General features: G+C 37.2%; 1 protein-coding gene across 1 annotated transcript in view; it reads left to right on the top strand.

Annotated features, from left to right (window-relative positions):
- SERPINI2 (serpin family I member 2) overlaps positions 1 to 15,084 on the top strand; it is a 52,568-nt gene extending 37,484 nt beyond the window's left edge. Inside the window, exons 7-10 of the mRNA XM_008710322.2 lie at positions 3,932 to 4,029; positions 7,910 to 7,996; positions 10,996 to 11,085; positions 14,833 to 15,084. Coding sequence (XP_008708544.1) covers positions 3,932 to 4,029; positions 7,910 to 7,996; positions 10,996 to 11,085; positions 14,833 to 14,909 — 352 coding nt within the window. The 3' untranslated portion in view covers positions 14,910 to 15,084. The remainder of the gene's footprint in view (positions 1 to 3,931; positions 4,030 to 7,909; positions 7,997 to 10,995; positions 11,086 to 14,832) is intronic.
- The last annotated feature ends 3,953 nt before the right edge of the window (positions 15,085 to 19,037 follow it).

Consider the following 19,037-nt stretch of genomic DNA (forward strand, 5'->3'; position numbering starts at 1 on the left):
GCCATAGTCTTTCTGGGAGGTATCATTTTCTAAAAATATTGACTGATGTGGCATCTCACAGTATCTTTAACAACTGTTGAAACAAGATCATGGAAAATAGAGCATAATATTGAAGACCAAGAGCTTTGCCACCTTTTTACTGTATAACTTTAAATAACTTACCTAAGATTTTTTTTTTAAGATTTTATTTATTTATTCGACAGAGATAGAGACAGCCAGCGAGAGAGGGAACACAAGCAGGGGGAGTGGGAGAGGAAGAAGCAGGCTCATAGCGGAGGAGCCTGGTGTGGGGCTCGATCCCGTAACGCCAGGATCACGCCCTGAGCTGAAGGCAGACGCTTAACTGCTGTGCCACCCAGGCGCCCCCTAAGATTTTTTTAAATTGTTAAATGGGACAGTGATAATATGTGCCTCATAGAGTTACTGTGAGGGTTACACGAAGTACTGTTTATAACATTTTTAATACTCGATATTATCTATTACTATTTGTTATTATTCTCAGTCAGTTTGAACATGTATTGAACATCTCTTACAGTGCCAACACTGTCCTGGATGCTGCACCACTTTACCATATCTGTACGGATGGGGTACAGACAGGTATTCAAACTGACTGAGAAGAGATGTTCAATACATGTTCAAACTGACTGAGAATAATAACAAATAGTTACAGTGCCAACACTGTCCTGGATGCTGCACCACTTTACCATATCTCATTTAACCCCCCAAATGTCTTTAACAGAGATCAGTTTCTGTATACACATTACGGATGGGGTACAGACAGGTAAATACCTTGCCCGTGGTTCCACAGCTAACACATGGCAGAGCCAACAGTGCAAAAGTCAGAAAACGGGGGTAGTGCAGGCAAGCAGGAGAGGGAGCACAGAACAGAGTGAGTGTCAGTGACACACTAGGCAGCAAGAAATGTGGAGCAGCGGTGCCGAAGAGACTTTGGAAAAGAGATAACACCTTCCATAGGACATGAAGTATGTTCTTACTGGGCTAGAACTCAATCCCAGGTTTGGCCAGCTTTGGATCTCTAAACAAGAGAATGTGAACTGTGTATGGGTGAGAGAAAGTGATCTCAGGGTAAATGAAGCTGGGTATGAGAATAGAAATGTCATGACCAGCTGCAGTAGTGATTACAAAGTGTTCACTTACTTTAACCTATTGGATACTGATACAACTCAGAGTCGAGTTTACATGAGACAGTGTCCAGATATGTTTCGTATGGGACAGAAAGCATTTTTAGTGCAGCCCTTGAGGCTGAGTTTTTCATACATAGACACGTTCAGATACAGACACATAGATACATACACACAAACACACTCGAGGTAATTGGTCAGAAAGTGACCAAAAACTACCACGTACTCATATAATAGTCTAGGTCCACCATTGTCCAGGATTGTGTTACATTTTTACCCTCATGGGCAGACCTAAGATTTGGTCTCGTTGGCTCTAAACCTGAACGTTCCAAGGATGACTTAAGCCCACTGAACCAAAACCGCGATTCTAAGTATTACGGATAGGGACCCCAAGGGAGACCCATCCAAGACTTCTTGTCAATAAACAAAAGTCCTGGGTATAAAGGGGAAGGATTGGGCAACACAAATCCACAAAAGGGCCTGCAGACCAGGAGTGGCTGCATCTTAAAATGGAGATTCTAAATTGTTTTCTTCATTTTCTGCACGTTACCTGTGTTAAGCCCCATACGGTGATTCTGTATGACAGTAAACTGTTAATAGATACTGTTTACATATGCTAAAACACTCATTTTATGATTACTTAATTGTTAATTGTCTATTCAGTCTTTTTGCTGCTTATTCCTTTATCTTTAGATATATTCTTTAGACAACTTTAGATGAGGGTAAAGGGAAAGGGGAAATGAACCACATCTAAAATAAATATTAAGACTCACAGAATTGGGAAGAGGCACATAATTAACACTGTACATATATTGATTGAGATTATGATTTCAAATTATATTTTGATTAGAAGGCAATGTGGGTTAGCATGTTAACTTTGACTTGAAATGAACCTGAATTTGAATCCCAGCTTTGTCTCTTATCCTGAACTTGAGCCTGGAAATCAGCCTCCTCAATCCTCCACTTTCTTAATTAATGGGAATAATGCTAACTTCCTTGGGTTTTTGTGAAGATTGAAAACTATAATCTGTATTAAGTGTCTAACACATGGAAGTACTACTTCACACCTGGCTATTCATGACTCCAGTAATTACGGATAATTAGAAATTGGCTGTAGATTATACTTTTATTAAATGGTTGAATGAGTTTCTATTGCTGTAGGTTTCACTGGACTATATTAGGAGCAGGACTGTAGCTTAATTGACTCTCCCCTGATAATTGGGCATTATTAAAAGTTGTAATAAGTCTTGCAGTATTCTTGTCATTATCCTAAAACTATTATGCTAAAAATAGCCAATTTTTAGGTGAACGAGAACATTTATTTTCCACCTTCTAGATGCCTACACTCCATTTAGTTGTTAAAAAGAGTGTGGTAATAAAAACAGGAAAAAAAAATGGAAAGATTTCAAAACCATCAGCCTGAATTATCTTTCTTAGCTGGAAGTGAAAAGAAAGAAGTTGAAAACAGTGGCATAAAGCAAGCTGTTTTCTTTATCAGTAGATTTTAAGGCCCATGTTGTGTCCATCCTTGGGGCTCTGAATAAGTTAATATTTTCTGAAAGTACATAATATTTTACCAAGATATAATTCAGGCCCAGTAAATTTCTGCCATAGCATGTTCATTTTTTTTGAAGAATTACAATTAAAAAGCTTGTTCGGTATTTGGCAACTACAACAGTGATCTAATTGGACTGATTGCTCAAGCTAATTTCCAGCCCTGGGTATGGGCCTAGCTATTAGCTAAGCAAGGATCCTGTCCTTGACCAGCTTTGTCTGGAGAGCACAGGGGCAGGTGCCCATCAGTTCACAGACTGAGTTCCTTAGGCAGGACTTGTCCGGGAATTTCACTGATGGAAGAAATTTACAGAACTCCCCGTTCTTTTCTTTCGTGAAGTTTCCAACCTGGTTTTAAAATGCACATTGATGCTTCTGGCGTCTATAAAGTCAATAAGTACTAGCTTTTCTTTTTTCTTCCTTTTTAGTGAAATGGTCGACAGATTCAGTGTTCCGTTAACTTGGTGTCATAGATCAGCCTGTGAGACTCTTTGAGATTCTCTGGTTAGAGTCTTCAAGTCAGATAAATTGAGGTTTGAAGATTTGAGTGGAAGCTAGAGTCCTAACTTAAGGGCCTGCATAGGAAGTAGTGGCCAGCAACTTTTTTTCCCTCCTAAAATTTTTATCTTTTATTTTATTTAAAGAAATTTCGTTCCCTTTCTATCTTTCACCCCTCTTATGGGACCTATTGGGAAGATACTAGGTGTGTTGTAAATTGAAAGAAGTCACATCAGCTGTGACAATGGAAGGATAATAGATTATTAATGTCTCTCTGTGCTTCAGTAGCCAACAATCTTCTCCAAGGGTTGTTGGCTCCTCTTCCTCTCTTCCACAGTATTTTGGATGTACGCCAGGAACCATCTTTGATTTTGTGAAAAACAGAGTTTATACAGTTGCTGGAGGGAAACTTTACTTTTCTAGGGAAGGAGCCAAGCAATTGAAAGTTTAGAACCCTCACCCTGTTTTGTTAGATAATTATAACTTCAAAAATATATAGTATTTTCTTCCCTCTTCCCACCAACCATTTATCTGGGAAGCAAGTTATTAGCAACTTCAGAACTGCTCCATGGTGCTGGGGGAAAATGGCATTATTATGAGGAAATGTAATTGGGATAATGAAAACAAAAGATTTCACATTGTAATCTCTTCCAAATCATCCATTTTGTAGCAAACATTTTGGTAGCAAATGTATACAGGTTTTCAAGAATTTTCCTCTTCATTTTTCTTTTTAACAGATTTCAAGTAGAACAAAAATTAGACTTCAAAGAAGCTTTGTATTCTTTGAATATAACTGAGATATTTAGTAGTGGCTGTGACCTTTCTGGAATAACAGGTAGTGTGATAAATAATTCTTATATTATTATGTTAATATGTTTTCTTAGTAGCTCTGTTAACTGACTGATCTGAAAGAGCATTCGGCCCCAGAAAATACATATACACACAGTGACTAAATGTCATAGTCATGTTGAGCTGTCTGTAAACAAGCACTTTATTTTGCATTTAAGTCATTTTCCTTAATGAAAGTCAGAAAGCGTTTTAGAATGTTAGATAAGCCTTCTAACCATGCTTGTAATAAAACTATGTAGGTAAAGTATTATACAGGCTTTTATTTCAGCCCTGTTTGGATTTCCTTATCTGAATAATGGGAATTACAACTTTGAGTCTCTCATCTACACGGAGCTAATAAAACTCTTATAAACCAATTTGCAAATGTTAATTTGGTAATATCGGAGCCCATGAAATAGGCAACCACAAGCTGCTGGGTGATGAACACAGTCTAGAAATTGTAATGCCACAGCTTGCAGATTGAGCTTGAGACTAACAACACATCTGAGGAGATGGAGGTTTTATGCTAACTCACACCTGGGAAGCTGCACGTGGCTGAGATGCTCGCTCACACAACAAAGCCCAAGATAGTCTTTTATTTTTTCTTGTCTTGGCAGTACCCACTAGTTCAAAAATAACTAACTAAAGAGAAAAAAATGGACAAAGAGGGCCAGGTTGTCCCAAGTTTCTTATCCTCTTTTAAATTAAGTCTTCTGTTTTCTATATATATTTTTAAAAAGAGTCCAACAATACAGCCTGTCTGTCTGATGGGGTTTCGTATCATTACATGGAAATATTGTGTATTTCTATATAAAATATCTGGGCTTTGGAGAAGTAGTCATTAATTTATTCACTCATCAATGATGTGGGTAAATGAATAGAATGAATGAGCTATCCTGGTGGAGGAGGTGGGTGGGGTACACTGGTGACAGATGTTCATTATTACCTTCACACATGATTTAGCTACTTGTTCTCACACTGATGGAGAGATCTGACTTCTCTGACAATTTCATCAGCATCAGGGATGAGGCAGTCAACGTTAAATACTGCAACAGTACGCTCTCTAAGTGTGCCCTGGAACACAGCCATCTCGCCAACCTAAAATCAACCAACCCATTTTTCAAGCACCTCTTCCTGTTAGCCTTCTTTCTGGCCTTCAGAAGCTCACTCACTATATATCAGACATTTCAAACAGCCACTCACTGTACAAATCCCCAGCAATCGGTAACTTCTATAAAATCTCCTTTTATAGGCAGATTTATCACAAAAATACCTCCAAAATGCTTTATAAGAGAATTTGTGTGAGAGAATAATTTTAAACAGGGAAAAACAAACATCCAACATTGTCTGCTCTTTCTCTTCTGAGGTGTCTATTTGAGTTGCTTTAACTACTTTGGTTCTATCTTCCTGCCAGGAATAAAATAGCCAGGGCCATCACTGGCACTACATCTGGTCATTAGGAGAACAGTAAATTCCCTACTATCCCTACTTATCCCCTATTTAGTAAACACTCTCTAAAAGCTACTGTGAACCAGTCCAACACCAGTGCTGTGGGATATTTGCACAGGAGCTACCATCTTACACTCATGTAATTCACAAGCTTGAAAGAAATGTTTTCAGACAGTTACTTTTGGAAACTTGGAGATGAATATTTGACTTCACACTGCCATTACTTCTTGTGTTACCTTCAGTAAAATATTTAAGCTTTCTGAGCCTCCACTTTCTCATTTGATAAATGAGATAATAAATTGTAGTGGTGAAAATAAATGAAAGAGTGTATGTAAGTCACCTTGTTCCATATCTGGCACACAACAGATACTAAGTAAATGGTAGATATTTAAAAAAAAAACAAGTGGGTCAATGGCACATTAATATTTACTTGGACATCTTCTAGCAAAGCTATAGAAGGTTTCTTGTCCTCTTAATATGACAGAGACATGCTTGGAATTTTCATAGAAACGGAGAACAATTATTACAAACCTGAAGAAATCAGTGACTTTCTGGAGTCCAGACTCCTCATTCCAGTCTATTAGCTTTTCCCAAGATCAGAACCTCTTGGTGGTAAGACAGGATACATGAGACCAGAGGCTCAGTCTGATGGCCATGGAGTCAGTTGATCTGGTATCAGGGCTAAACTGGGTGAAATTCTCCACTGCACCCCAATATGCTTTTTGTTCTTCACTCTTGGCTTGGTATGGGTCTCTAGGTCAGCTACTCTGGGCTCCATATGTGAATCCTGTCTTACTCTAGGCAGTCCTTGGGAAAGAACATGCCTACTTGCCTAATCTCGTAACAGACCATTCTCTTGCATTTCAAGATGTGCATGCCCCCTCTTCTCCATCTTATTTGTTTCTGTCACTGAACATATTCATATCCATGATTTATTTGACAAATATTTATTGGAAGCCAACTACATGCCAGGCAGTTTTGCAAGGATGCATAAAATGGACAAAGTTCTGCTTCTAGTGAAGTTTACATCTGCTGATGAATAATTAGTAAGCAATTAGCTAATTAAATGGTGAGGTAATAGATGCTGTAAATTAACTAAAACAGCACCATGGAATAAATGGTGATTAGGTAATACAGGCAGAATTAGGGTGGGAAAGGAAGACTGGGTTGGGAAGTAATATTTTTGTTGGGACCTAAAGAACAAAGGAGCCAGTCAGGGAAGTTCTGGGGAAAGGGGTTTTAAGCAGAAGGAGAGTTAGGGCTAAGGCCTTGATACTTGACCTTGAGCTGGAGCTACTGGATGAGGAGAGGAGGGTAGCAGATGAGGGTAAGAGGTATTCAGAGGCCCAGACAGAGTGATCACAAGCAATTTGGAGTTTATTTTTAGAAAGCCATTTTTTATGCAAATATCCCTTTCATGACTTCTCTTTATCTTGCCTGAGGGGCTTTACTTTTCTGTGAGCTGCCAGAGCTGGTTCCCCTCTACTATAAGAAATTTCTTCCTGAATCCTTGTAAATCTGGTGGATTTGGTGGAGTCTGCCTGGTCACATCCGCTTTCTCTCCCAGGAGAAACAAAGCTCCTTTTTCTCCTTTCTCTTCAAGTTTCCAGGCCAATCATCTTTCCTCCACTTTCTGGCCACCAGTGAACCCATGACCATGTTTCCGTTGTCTCTTTGAGGCACACTGTCAGATCTGAGTGGTCCTGACACAGCGGGAATGGCTGATGGCTTCTGAACTCGCGGCTTCACTTCCCCCTTCTCAAGGAGACTATCCCTGCAGGTCACAAGATCAGAAACGCTTCACACATACAGCAGTTCCACCAAGGGGAGAAGAGAGGCATGTTCTCTCAGCTTGTATCCACACCGGAACAGAATGTTGTAAGACACTATCTTACACTGAGAAATTTGACAGGTTTTAAAGCATAGCTCTGAAGTGATTTTGTAACAGATGACACAAAAGCTCTTTAGACTTTCATAGCCTCACCAGTCTTGAAAGAAAGTAAATTTTATTTTAAAGTCAGATCAAAACTGAATACAGAATTTGAAAGGCAAGTCGGCTTTGAGGTTGAATCCATAGGGTGGGATTAATTCAAATCTATAAAGCCTTTTTCATCTTGTCTGTAGACCATAGCGAAGGGGGGCAAAATCTTCTGTCCGTACAAATATTGCACTTAGTGGGATACCTGATATGAGGCTTATCCCCTTCTATCTTTGCCTTTGTATCTGGGCTAAACTTGATCTCTCTCTAGGGGTCTCTGTATCATTTCCGCAAGAGCTTAACTAATTTCCACCTCTAGCAAATTAACTAACTTGGGAAGAATTTGTTTTTCTTGTTTTTTTCCCTTTTCTTTGTTCATCTGAAAATGTAATTAACATGGACCTAAGAAGTAATGGCTCTGAGTTCTAACCCTTAAATATGCTTTCCTGTTTTCCAACAGATTCAGCTGAAGTGTTTATTTCCCAAGTCATGCAACACGTTTTTTTTGAGATAAATGAAGATGGCAGTGAAGCTGCAACATCAACTGGTAGGACAAATGGTTTCACAACCAGCCAAGAGGAAAGACTAGGGGAAATGTACAGCGTTAGGGCGTTGGCATTTCTGCACGACTCTGATCTCCTGTTTCCTTCCTACTGTCCAGTACACTGTAGGAAGAAAAGAGAAATCGGTTATATAAGCTATTTTTGCCTCTCTGCAGCTGCTGCTTAATAAAAAAGGCCAGGGAAGGGATTTAATTAGGAGTTGATTTATTTGTAAATTGCATTTTACCTACCGATCAAGAGATAGGACCTGTGGAGGGAACTTTCTGTTCAAACATGAAATTATTGTTCAAGAATACTTACTCTTAGGTAATTGTTATTAATTTCCTTCTTCTATTACACCAAGTAGGTCTACTTCTCTAATACGGTTTTTGTCATTATACGCCTGTGGCTCTCAAAGTTAGTTGCCCATTAGAATCACCTGGAAAGCTTTTTGAAATCTTATGCCCAGTGTATCCCCCAAAATTAAATTAGTAAATAAATTAGTATCTCTGGAGGTGAAATCCAGACTCTAGCATTTTCTTACATTTCCCTAAGTGATTTCAATGTACATCCGAGGTTGAGAATCAGGGCTCCGCGGTGGCTTGCAGCCTGTCCTTGCTACTGCAAGTCGCGGGTAGTGCACAGACGAGCAGCGGCAGCACCCCTGGGAGCTTGTTAGAAATGCCAACGCTCAGGCGCAAGTCCAGACCTACTTAATCAGAATCTGTGTTCTCCAAGGCCTTTAGGTGATTTGTGAACCATTCCTTTATGATAGATTTCCTTGAATAAATGGCATTTTGAATAGCATCTATGGTGTATACAAGTAATCCTCAAAAAATAATTGGAGAAAATTTAATTAGAAATGCAAAAGCAACTTTAATGAATGTCCCATACGTCTATTTTAATTCTTCAGACTTCCGTAATTTTAGTTAGTGTGTAAAAGATATGCACCCTTAAGCTATCTTATTGATAAATTTCTATAAATGTATATCCGTGTTATTGATTTGTAGGTTAATTTGTAATACTATGTAGTGCCAATGGATTTTGGCATGTAGGTGGGTCACACTGGACTCCTGCTACCATTCTGTCATATCCCGAACGACTTGGCATTACTGTACTCAAGGAACATAGATTGGAGAGCATGGGTTACTTCAATCTTGGAGAAATAAAAAAGTTGCTTTGGATGAAGTTGTTGGCCTATGTAGACAGGTTTTCCAGCTGCTTTTACGTAAGAGTCCTTATAGATCATCATCTAATTCTCTCATTATATTGGTGAAGAAAGAGGCCTACGACATGAAGTGGTCATACTCTGATCGGGTTCTCTGACTACAGGTTCAGAGCTCTTTCTACTATCACCCACTACCTCTAATTTAAGTCTAGAGTTCTCTAGGGGGGTGTAACAATCATCAAGGGGTCAGCAGTGACCCTGATGTATGACAGGTCAGAATAGTTTTCAGTGTGAGTATTTGACTTTCAGGTGTCTGCTCAGTGGATGCTCAAGGACAAAAAATCTCAAGTGTTCACCCAAGTGAGAATGGGAATGACACTGACTATGATTTTTTGTATCCTCTCATCAATTCAAACATAAGTCTATATTCACCGGTAATTTGGGCATCGTAACCCTGATATTGCAGGTAGGAGAGGGCCATGCATTTTATATTACTAAGGTTATGCTTGATTCTGAAGGCAATCAGAATATGCCACCCCCAAATAAGCCACTTTGTCTGAAGGGTTGTTTTAAGCTGAAGAAAATGGAGAAACAGTACAGGGGGAAAAAAAGAGCTCTCTACTTTCCCCCGATCTGCCTAAAAGCAGGGCATAAATTTCCCTTGTGAAGGTGTCTCTCCTCCTCTCTCCCATATCAGAAGGAGAATAACCTTTATCACAAGAGATGAAAGTTGGCACTGAAATGAGTCTGCATGACAAACCTTACTAAATAACCCTCTTATACTATTAATTTTTCCTATATATTTACTTTCCCACAATTTATTGCCCCTTTTTTGGTCCAGTCAGGTCTCCACAATTTACTACCCTTTGTTAAAAAGGTAGATAAGCTCTAAAGCCTAACATTTTGGGGGATATTTACTTCTTTTCTGTGAAGCTCCTCTGGGGATATAGAATAAACCATTTCTTCTGTTAATATATCTTTTGTCAGTTTAATTTGCATACCCCAGTCACAAACAAAGAGCATAGAGGATACGTTATTTTTCATTCTCTACCATTATTTTTCAGTTCTGATCACTCCTGTTGCATTTTTAAAATGATTTTCCATGAGTCTGAAAAAGCTGTACAAAATCATTGCATTATTGGTAAAGGAAACATCTGAATTGAGTGTAGAAATATTTAATTTAAAAAGAAAAAGAAACCCAACCAATTAAGTTCATCCACTCTAAATGTTGGCAAATGCTACAATAGAGCCACATGACATAAATTATTATAGTAAATAGTTATTAAGGCAGTAAATCTCTTCTTCTAACCATATAATAAAAATCCCATAATCATTCACAGCACAAATCCTAAAAGCTCGGAGCCCACAGAATAATTTTGGAAAAGTTAAAAAAAATAAATAAATTTAAACTCAGATGTGATTACCACAAGCCTGAAGAATAGAAATGAAGTACAAACATATCTGGATAGGAATTAAGAGTTGAAAATTATAAGAATAAAGCATATAATGTAAATAAAAAGGGAGCAGAAAATTACTGTTTAAAAGGAGAAATTTTTCAACTGCTTTCACTAAATTGAATCTAGTATCTGACTTTCTTCTTCATTGAGCATAAATGTGAAGTTAGAATAATTTCATGAATAATCCAATATTTGTTCTTCTGCTCTTTGATTTTTAAATTTACTCCAGATTTCTCTGTATTTTGAAAATGGTTATTTTTCTACATGTTAACTCCTCAAATGAAATGACTTTTCCTGTCTACAAAAAGTATTATGGATATATTTTCTCTCCTCATCCTTTAATGTGCACATCTAAATAATTATTGTCTCTATTTCATAGGCATGCACATCCCTGTGATCATGAGTCTGGCTCAAAACCAATTTAGAGCAAATCATCCATTTCTGTTTATTGTGAAGAATAACCCAACAGGTATCTTTTCTAGTATTCTTTGGGGGAACTGCTTAAGTCAAACAGACCTAGTTCTAGTTGTTATTTGTAATCTGTACATCTGAGATCATTTATCCTTTCAATGTATTGAATCTATTTTCATTTCTCAATTTATTCTTTCAGTGACTATTTGGTGAGAGTGTCTTTTATAACAGGCATTGCATTTTAAGAGGTGACAGGGACCTAAAATAGGGCAGTAGTAGTAATAACTGCCAACACAGCTATTATTATATGCTAGTGATTTTAAATATCTATCTCTAAAGCTAACACCATTCCAACAGGTTAGCTATTTGACCAATAACAACACAAAAGCTCAGAGAGAGGTTATATAGTTTGTCTAAGCTCATACGGGTGGAAAGTGGCAGAGTGGAAATAGGACCTGTTTGGCTCAGAAGTCAACTGTCTGTGATGCCACAAGAGGAACAGAAATTGGAAGTTGCACAGTTGTGAAGGTCTCAGAGGTAGATTCCAAAAGAATAAGTGACCAGCTATAGCCTCTGAGTGGGACAGAGAGGTCAAAGATAATTACAAATCTCCAGTGTGGGAAGTTGGTGAAAGATGATGCAGTTAGCTACAAAAGGTAGAGGTAGGTGTGGATTGGACTGCATTTGACACAAAGGCAACATGTGGAGTGTTTGGCCACGTGCTCTACGCACAATATCAGTATCCCTAGAGACTGACAGTGTGAACCTGGGTGTCAGACTGGGCTCAAGTCCTAGCTCTGTTAACTAATGGTTGCAAGACAAGTCAATGATACTTCCTAAGCCATATTTTCTCCACCTCCTATTTAAACATAATTTTAATGCTCATCTCCTAGAGTTAAATAAAAGAATATATGAAGCCTGTAACACTATGCCTGGCATGTAGCGTTCATTATGAATAAATCAATAACTATAAAGGGGAATGATAGAATACATGAAGGAAAGAAGGAGAATGGAGAAGTTTCTCTGTATAAGTTGAGTTATTTGGAAAAGAGACATAGTTAATTTTAGATCTGAATCTGTTAGATTCGCTAATGGTACTGATATTATTGGCCCCCTGAAGGATATACCAGTCTCTCTTTTTAGGCTCCATGAAACCAACGCTGAGTGACACTTCTGAAAGTTACGTCTTGAAAACAATGAGATAGTTTTAGATTTGCTGAGATTGCATTAAGACAACTTCAATTCCAGCTGTGGATGTGTCAGTGTTAAAGGATAATCTGGTGTGTCATTAGGTCCATACATCCTTAATCTTTGGATAACTCTAATTTCTTACAATTAGTATGCAATTTTCGAGTATGGAGAATAGAAAGAAATGAAGCTGCATTGGACATCAAAGCACTAGGAAATAATGGCATTTAGAATAATGTTGTTTGACTCTCTATTTACCAAGTTGATGACCAAGGCCATGTAATTGCTACCAGTTAAACAGCAGTGAAAATTCTAATCCCAAAATAATCCATTTATTTATTTATCTGGGATAATGCTTAACTATCAGACCTTAATGACAATTTGTACTGTCTCATGATTTTTATTGTAATGAGACTTTCTAAACTAGGGTTACTCCTTTAAAGTATTGTTTAAAATGAATGGCTACTCATTTATCGAGGGCTGTAAGTTGTTGCCATATAAAATGTAGAATGAGCCATTATCTCAAGATGATACACATTCAGTGATTTATTTATTTTTCTCTCACAAATGAACTGAGAAAATCATTGCGATTGATGAAAATGGTGCCTTAGGATAGCATAGTAAACTACTAAGTAGCTTACTGCTTTACATAAAGTATAGTCATTGATGATTTCTGAAGTAAGAGGATGAATGATTTTAGATTTAGTATAATCAATTTTTATCAGATTTAAAATTTTCTTTCGGACAAACAGTCCTCTTGGGCAAAATCCAAACATTATTTGTATTTTTCTACCACGTTAGTTTTATATTTCAGTATATTTACCCAAAGCTCTTACTAAGCTGAACTTCCAAGGAAATGAAGAACATTTTTTCTCCTTTTAGGCTGAGGGGGTAGGCCAGTGTTGGAGACTTTCAAAAGAAATTATGAGAGATGCTATATGAAATGTGCCATTTCTCAGAAAATGAGTCATGATTCTGAAACTGACAGTACTCCACACATTATAAAAAAAATAGTGTTTAAAACTCTTTATGGTTTTGGGTTGAAAGAAGCAGCAGACTGCAGGATGTCCATTAAGAAATCTTTCTTCTAGGCTATTGGCTTTGGTTATGCTAGTGTATTTTAATATTAGGAAGTAAAAGTTGCTTCTATCTGATGGAGTTGTTATACACATATATTTGTTAAATATGGAGGACACCTCTTTGACAAGCGGGAATGTAGAGGGAAAATGGAAACAATGATTTCTGCTTCAGCCTGCCTCTCTATCCAATGCTGTTATGTCCAGGGAGAGTTTACTAATCCATCCAATTTAGTGGAGAGTAGATTGGTGACTGCATAAGGACTCCATTCAAAATGTGGTTGGTATTCCTTGGTCAAAGAAATAGATTGAAAAGACTGGGACAAATGGCTTTTATATAATGTCCTACACTTCTGAGTGTTTAAAATTTTAAACTGTTGTCTTCAATTATGAGGTTAGTTTCCATAAAATTTACTTAAAATTTTTCCCAAACAATTCCAATAAGCATTTTAATGCCATAGAATTATAAAGAGACAACAGTCATTACCGATTTCTATTGTGACCAAATGCGATATACGTCCTGGGAAAGTTATTTATGGGTCCCTATCTACCTGAAAAACAGGAAAATTTGTTTTCTTTTTCTTGGAGTTATTTTGGGTTTTTGAGGCAAAGTATTATTGATTATAATCATAAAAAGAAAAAATTTGCTGGAGATTGTGTCTATTTCCATGTTATTGGCTCTTCTAGGAATATCTGTCTTTGGACTGAACAGTAAAGAGTTAATGAAAAAGGACTCTAATAATTATTTCAAATACATTGCAGTATAATTTTCATTAGCTTTAAATTATGTAAAATTTATTTGATCACTTTTGAAATTCACATTTATTACATATATCCATAAAGAACGTAAAAGTCAAGGCAACACTTGGCATTGATCCATTCAAGCCACTTCTCTTACCCTAGTTGAAAAGAAAGGTGAATGGATTTTGACACATCCTTTATTTCTGTTTTGTCCTCTAGTTCTTAGTTCCTTTTCACTCGCAAACACAGAATGGCTGGATTCGGGTTTTTACATTTCTGCTGTATACAATCACCTCAGTGAGGATTTGAAAGTACTAGCAATAGAAAATATTGTCTTTTGCAGTAAGCTTTGCTTCAGAGCTGAAGGAGGACATCTGAGAAGTTGCACTCTTAACCCTAAGGGCTGATGTAGCAGGCATAAAATGATGACTGCTAATGCCTTAAATTTTAACTTCACCATGTTCATCACCATTTCATTACACTATGTTTGCCTGAGTCTCTATATTTAGAAGAACACCTCTCTGCCACTTTATTTTTGCCTTCTTATATGAAAAACAGGACTAATGCATTTTCCATGACAAGCTGTTGTCGATGTTAATTTACTTCATAAATTAACAGAAAATGAATAATAATGATATAATTATGTATTTTAGACAAAGGAGAGGGTTTTGCTGTTAGACATTACCTATTTATCTTATACAGAAAAAAAGACTAAATGATCTGCTAAAATATTCTGAAAGACTAATTATTGTCAACTTTTTTCTCCAGAAATTCCTAGTTGTTTTTTTTTCTTTTCTTAGAATCAATTTTGTTTATGGGAAGAGTGACAAATCCTGACACCCAAAAGATGAAGGGAAGAGATTTAGACTCACTGTGATTGAAAAGAACAGCCTCAGAATATAAGATGATTCCTGAAAAATTGTTGATTGGTGAAATAACATCATCGTGCAAGTATTTTCTACATATCTTTTTCTCTTTTAACTGTAACTGTATTAATCTGTACTGATATGGACGTGCATTAATGAATAAGTGAAATTATTAATAAATGAATTTATTAATTTAATTTTTTGTTCCTTATGTTTTATAAAGTCTATATGAATCAAAAGCAGTGAACTTACATAAAATGTTACTATTAATATGTTAGAACAATCTTGTCTGAGATATTTTGATACCAAATTTCTATCTTAGCTATCAAAGTCTCTGTATTCCTAAAAAACTGGGCCATCTGACCCCCAGGCATAGCAGCATTATCCAGACCATGCAGAAGTAAGGTCAAGAGACAGAGTGGGCATGGTATGTGCCTCTCTGGGGGCCACTTAAGATACAGAGATCTAGTATCCATGACAGTAGATGAGCTTTGAGTATTTTACTAATCTTAATCTTTTGTTTTTATTTTAATTCCTGTTAGTTAACATACAATGTTATATTAATTTCAGATGTCAATATAGTGATTCAACACTTCCATACATCACCTGGTGCTCATCACGACAAGTGTACTCTTTAATCCCCATCACCTATTTCGTTCATCCCCCCCCACCTCCCCTCTGGTAACTGTCAGTCTGTTCTCTATAGTTATAAGTTGACTTCTTGGTTTGTTTGTCTCTCTCTCTCTTTTGATGAATGGATAAAGAAGATGTGATATATATATACATACAGTGAAATATTATTCAGCCATAAAGAGAATGAAATCTTGCCATTTGCTAGGACAGAAATAGAGCCAGGGAATATCATGCCAAGTGAAATGAGTCAGAGAAAAAGAAATACCATATGATTTCACTCATATGTGGACTTTAAGAAACAAATGAGCAAAGGGAAAAAACTTAATCTTAACTCCATGTATTAACATTTAATATTTGCCATTGTTGTAATACCTTTTGGGACATATCTGTTTTCTGATTTATGCTTTAAACATGTATAAGAAAGTAAAATAATGAGAACTTTTAAAAGTTTTCCCATGCATGAAAGCGGCAGCTCAATTAGTGTGATTTAGGAAGCTGACCTTCCAAGATTTTATAACACTGAACTAAGAAAGTGTTAGAGCCAAGATTGTAATCTGTAAAGATTAAATGCAGAACCCTTTCTCTGAATACTTGGAAATGTCAGATCCAAATATTCAAAAGAATACTACATGATATAACATGTTTCACAGTTTTTCCATTTTCATGTTAATGATGTAGAGTATTCTTTGGTTGGTTTGTCTGGCAATTCTTAGCAGAGAATTTCATGATAATGGCTTCCCATTGTTGAGCTCTAATTATGTGTCACCCACTGAAGTATGCACTTTATCTACATTATGTTAAATATACTAAGAATCCTGTGGGATAATATTACCCACCTTCCAGACGAAAAAACTGAGGCTCAAAGACATCATATGAATTAGTCAAGAACACATAGCAGATAAATATGGTGATCATCACAGTATTTCCAAGTTTGAAGCCAAGACTATCTAAGAGAGAAGCCTGTGACCATAATCCCTTCTACTTAAGTCCTTTTCTTATTTTAGGGAGGAGCAGGGGAGGAGAGAGAGAATCCTCAGGCAGACTCTCCACTGAGTGTGGAGCCTGACGCGAGGCTTGATCCTAGGACCCTGCGCTCATGACGTGAGCTGAAATCAAGAGTTGGCTGCTTAACTGACTGAGTCACCCAGACACCCCCTGTGTAAATCATTTAAAGTAGTGGAAGTCCTCCCCTGAAACACTGTGCTGTCTAGTCTCCAAAGTTTAGATTTCTATCTTCAGAAAACCCTAGAACAATACTCAACACATTATGAAAACAACTTTATGATTAATTATGATTGCTTAAGACCATAACATAGTTGAAAGCAATATTCGTTTGTCTCGACGGCCGACTTGAGCTTACTCAGCTACAGCACAGCAAGAGCTGGTCTATATGTTAATGATACCGTAAGTTTGTTGCTCATCGTGGGACAGGTTTAAAAACGCGCTTCCTCCATTCCAGAAGAAGAGGAATGATAGGCTGTTAAGAGGATAGTAGTTTTATTCAGGTCTGTCCAAATTCCCATTTCCCTTGGATCGCCTGAGTCTTAGGATCCTTTTCCGCGTGTAACATGTGAGTGTACTCTGGAGATTTATTTATTCTCTCCACAAATATTGAGCTTCCACCATGATCCAGGCACGGCTGTAGAGACCAGGGATATACCAGTGAACAAATCTGACAGGGTCTCTGCCTTCGTGCAGCTGACACTTTACTGGTGGCAGAAGAACCATAACCAGGGAACCAATAAAACAGAATAAGTAATTAAGAAGGGTTTTATAAATGAGACAATATAAGAAGGAGACTGCCCAAGTTTCACTTTAAGCAATTTTTTCATAATATGTTCCTCATATATTTGCTTTTCTTCACTATGATCTGCTAAATGCCTGCCTCAGTTTCCCTGCTATGGAGCCTGACTTTGCACCGACAGAAGTTTTTCTTCTCCGATTTCATGCTCTGCACCTGGTAGGTGTTACTTGCTTTGCAAAAGGAAAGCATTTAAGCTCCTCACAGAAGAGAGGGTAGGAGTATCTGGGTGCTCAGCTGGTTAATCGTCTTCCGTGGCTTTGGTCATGATCCTGGAATCCTAGGATCCAGCCCAGTGTCAGGCTCCCTGCTCCCTTTCCCTCCACTCCTTCACCCCTGCTCGTGCTCTCTCTCTCAAATAAATAAATAAAAATCTTAAAAAAAAAAAAAAAAAGGAAGAGAGAATAGATTTCTGGAATGGGTTCAAGCTGAAAATCCCCCTACCCCTGTCCAAGAAACATAGCTGCCAAAGTACTTTCAAGATTAAAATCTTTAATCTTCACCTTCTGTAAAATTAACTAAGTAGTTATAGCTCCATATCGCAAAGGTTAAAAATTTCTGGAACATATTTATAAAAGATATATATATATATATATGAAATAAAATAAATAGGAAATAATTTCCTTTGCCAAGCTATATGAAATCTTTTAGATCACAACAGTACATAATCTATGTGGGATAAAAATATTGTCAAATAAATATCCTTTGAAAAAATCTAATCCATCATTCATATATCACATATACATTTTTTTTCCTCCTTGAGACAAAACGGCCATTAATGTACTAGTATTTTTTGGAAACTTTGGAAAGGGGTTTATTGACTTCACACAGTGAAAATTCATGGCATACTTCAGAGGAAGGATTCTGCTACATCAGACAGTGGGACCTAAGGGGTCAAAGACCGGAGATTTCTGTTTTGGGGTAAGGTTTATAGAATTTCCTGAATTGGGTAATAATGATCTGGAAATCTTGAAAGACACAGAGAAAAATTAGGCAGATTTCATTAGAAGTCAGTGGTTTGGACTTCTGGAAGTAAGATATTTTCTCATAGGAGGGCCTCGCACCATTGAGACACAGCCAGTGAGGGGCTGACTGCTGAGCTGTGTGGATCCTGAGACTGACTCTACATAGGCCGGAAGAGTCAGTGAAATATAATCTGTTTGCTTGTAAAAGCAGTTTCTCCCCCTGCATTTCTCTGTTTTTTTCTCCTTGTGTGATCAACTCTAAATAAAGTCTGAAGTTCTAGAGGCCAAAATCTTTTTTTTTTCTTTCTCTTTTTGATGCCTCGAGTGACCACCCTGATGGCATAAAGGAAGTGAAAGATGATACATTTTTCATGGCCTAAAATTGTATTTTTGGCTTGTCACCTCAATTCTCTGGGGCTTCGATGTCCTCACCAGTACACTGAAGGGTTGAAAAATCTTATTTTAAGTCTTTATTCTAAAGTCCTGTGTTTGTAAATCTTGGACTTCTCATCAAAGACACATTTCTGGAATAACGTCTTTTGAGTCACCATTATCCATAAGCAGTGTGTTTTCATAAAACCAAAAAAAATTCCAGGATGCACGTCTCACTCAGATCTTGGTCTATTACATTATCCTTAATGTATTTACAGTTTCTTTTTATAGGTTTGAGATTCAATTTTTATTTTATTTTTTTTAAGATTTTATTTATTTATTTGACAGAGGGAGAGCAAGGGGAGTGG

Source organism: Ursus maritimus, unplaced genomic scaffold (genome assembly GCF_017311325.1).
Source record: "Ursus maritimus isolate PB19 unplaced genomic scaffold, ASM1731132v1 scaffold_4, whole genome shotgun sequence".
NCBI classification, from domain to species: Eukaryota; Metazoa; Chordata; class Mammalia; order Carnivora; family Ursidae; genus Ursus; species Ursus maritimus.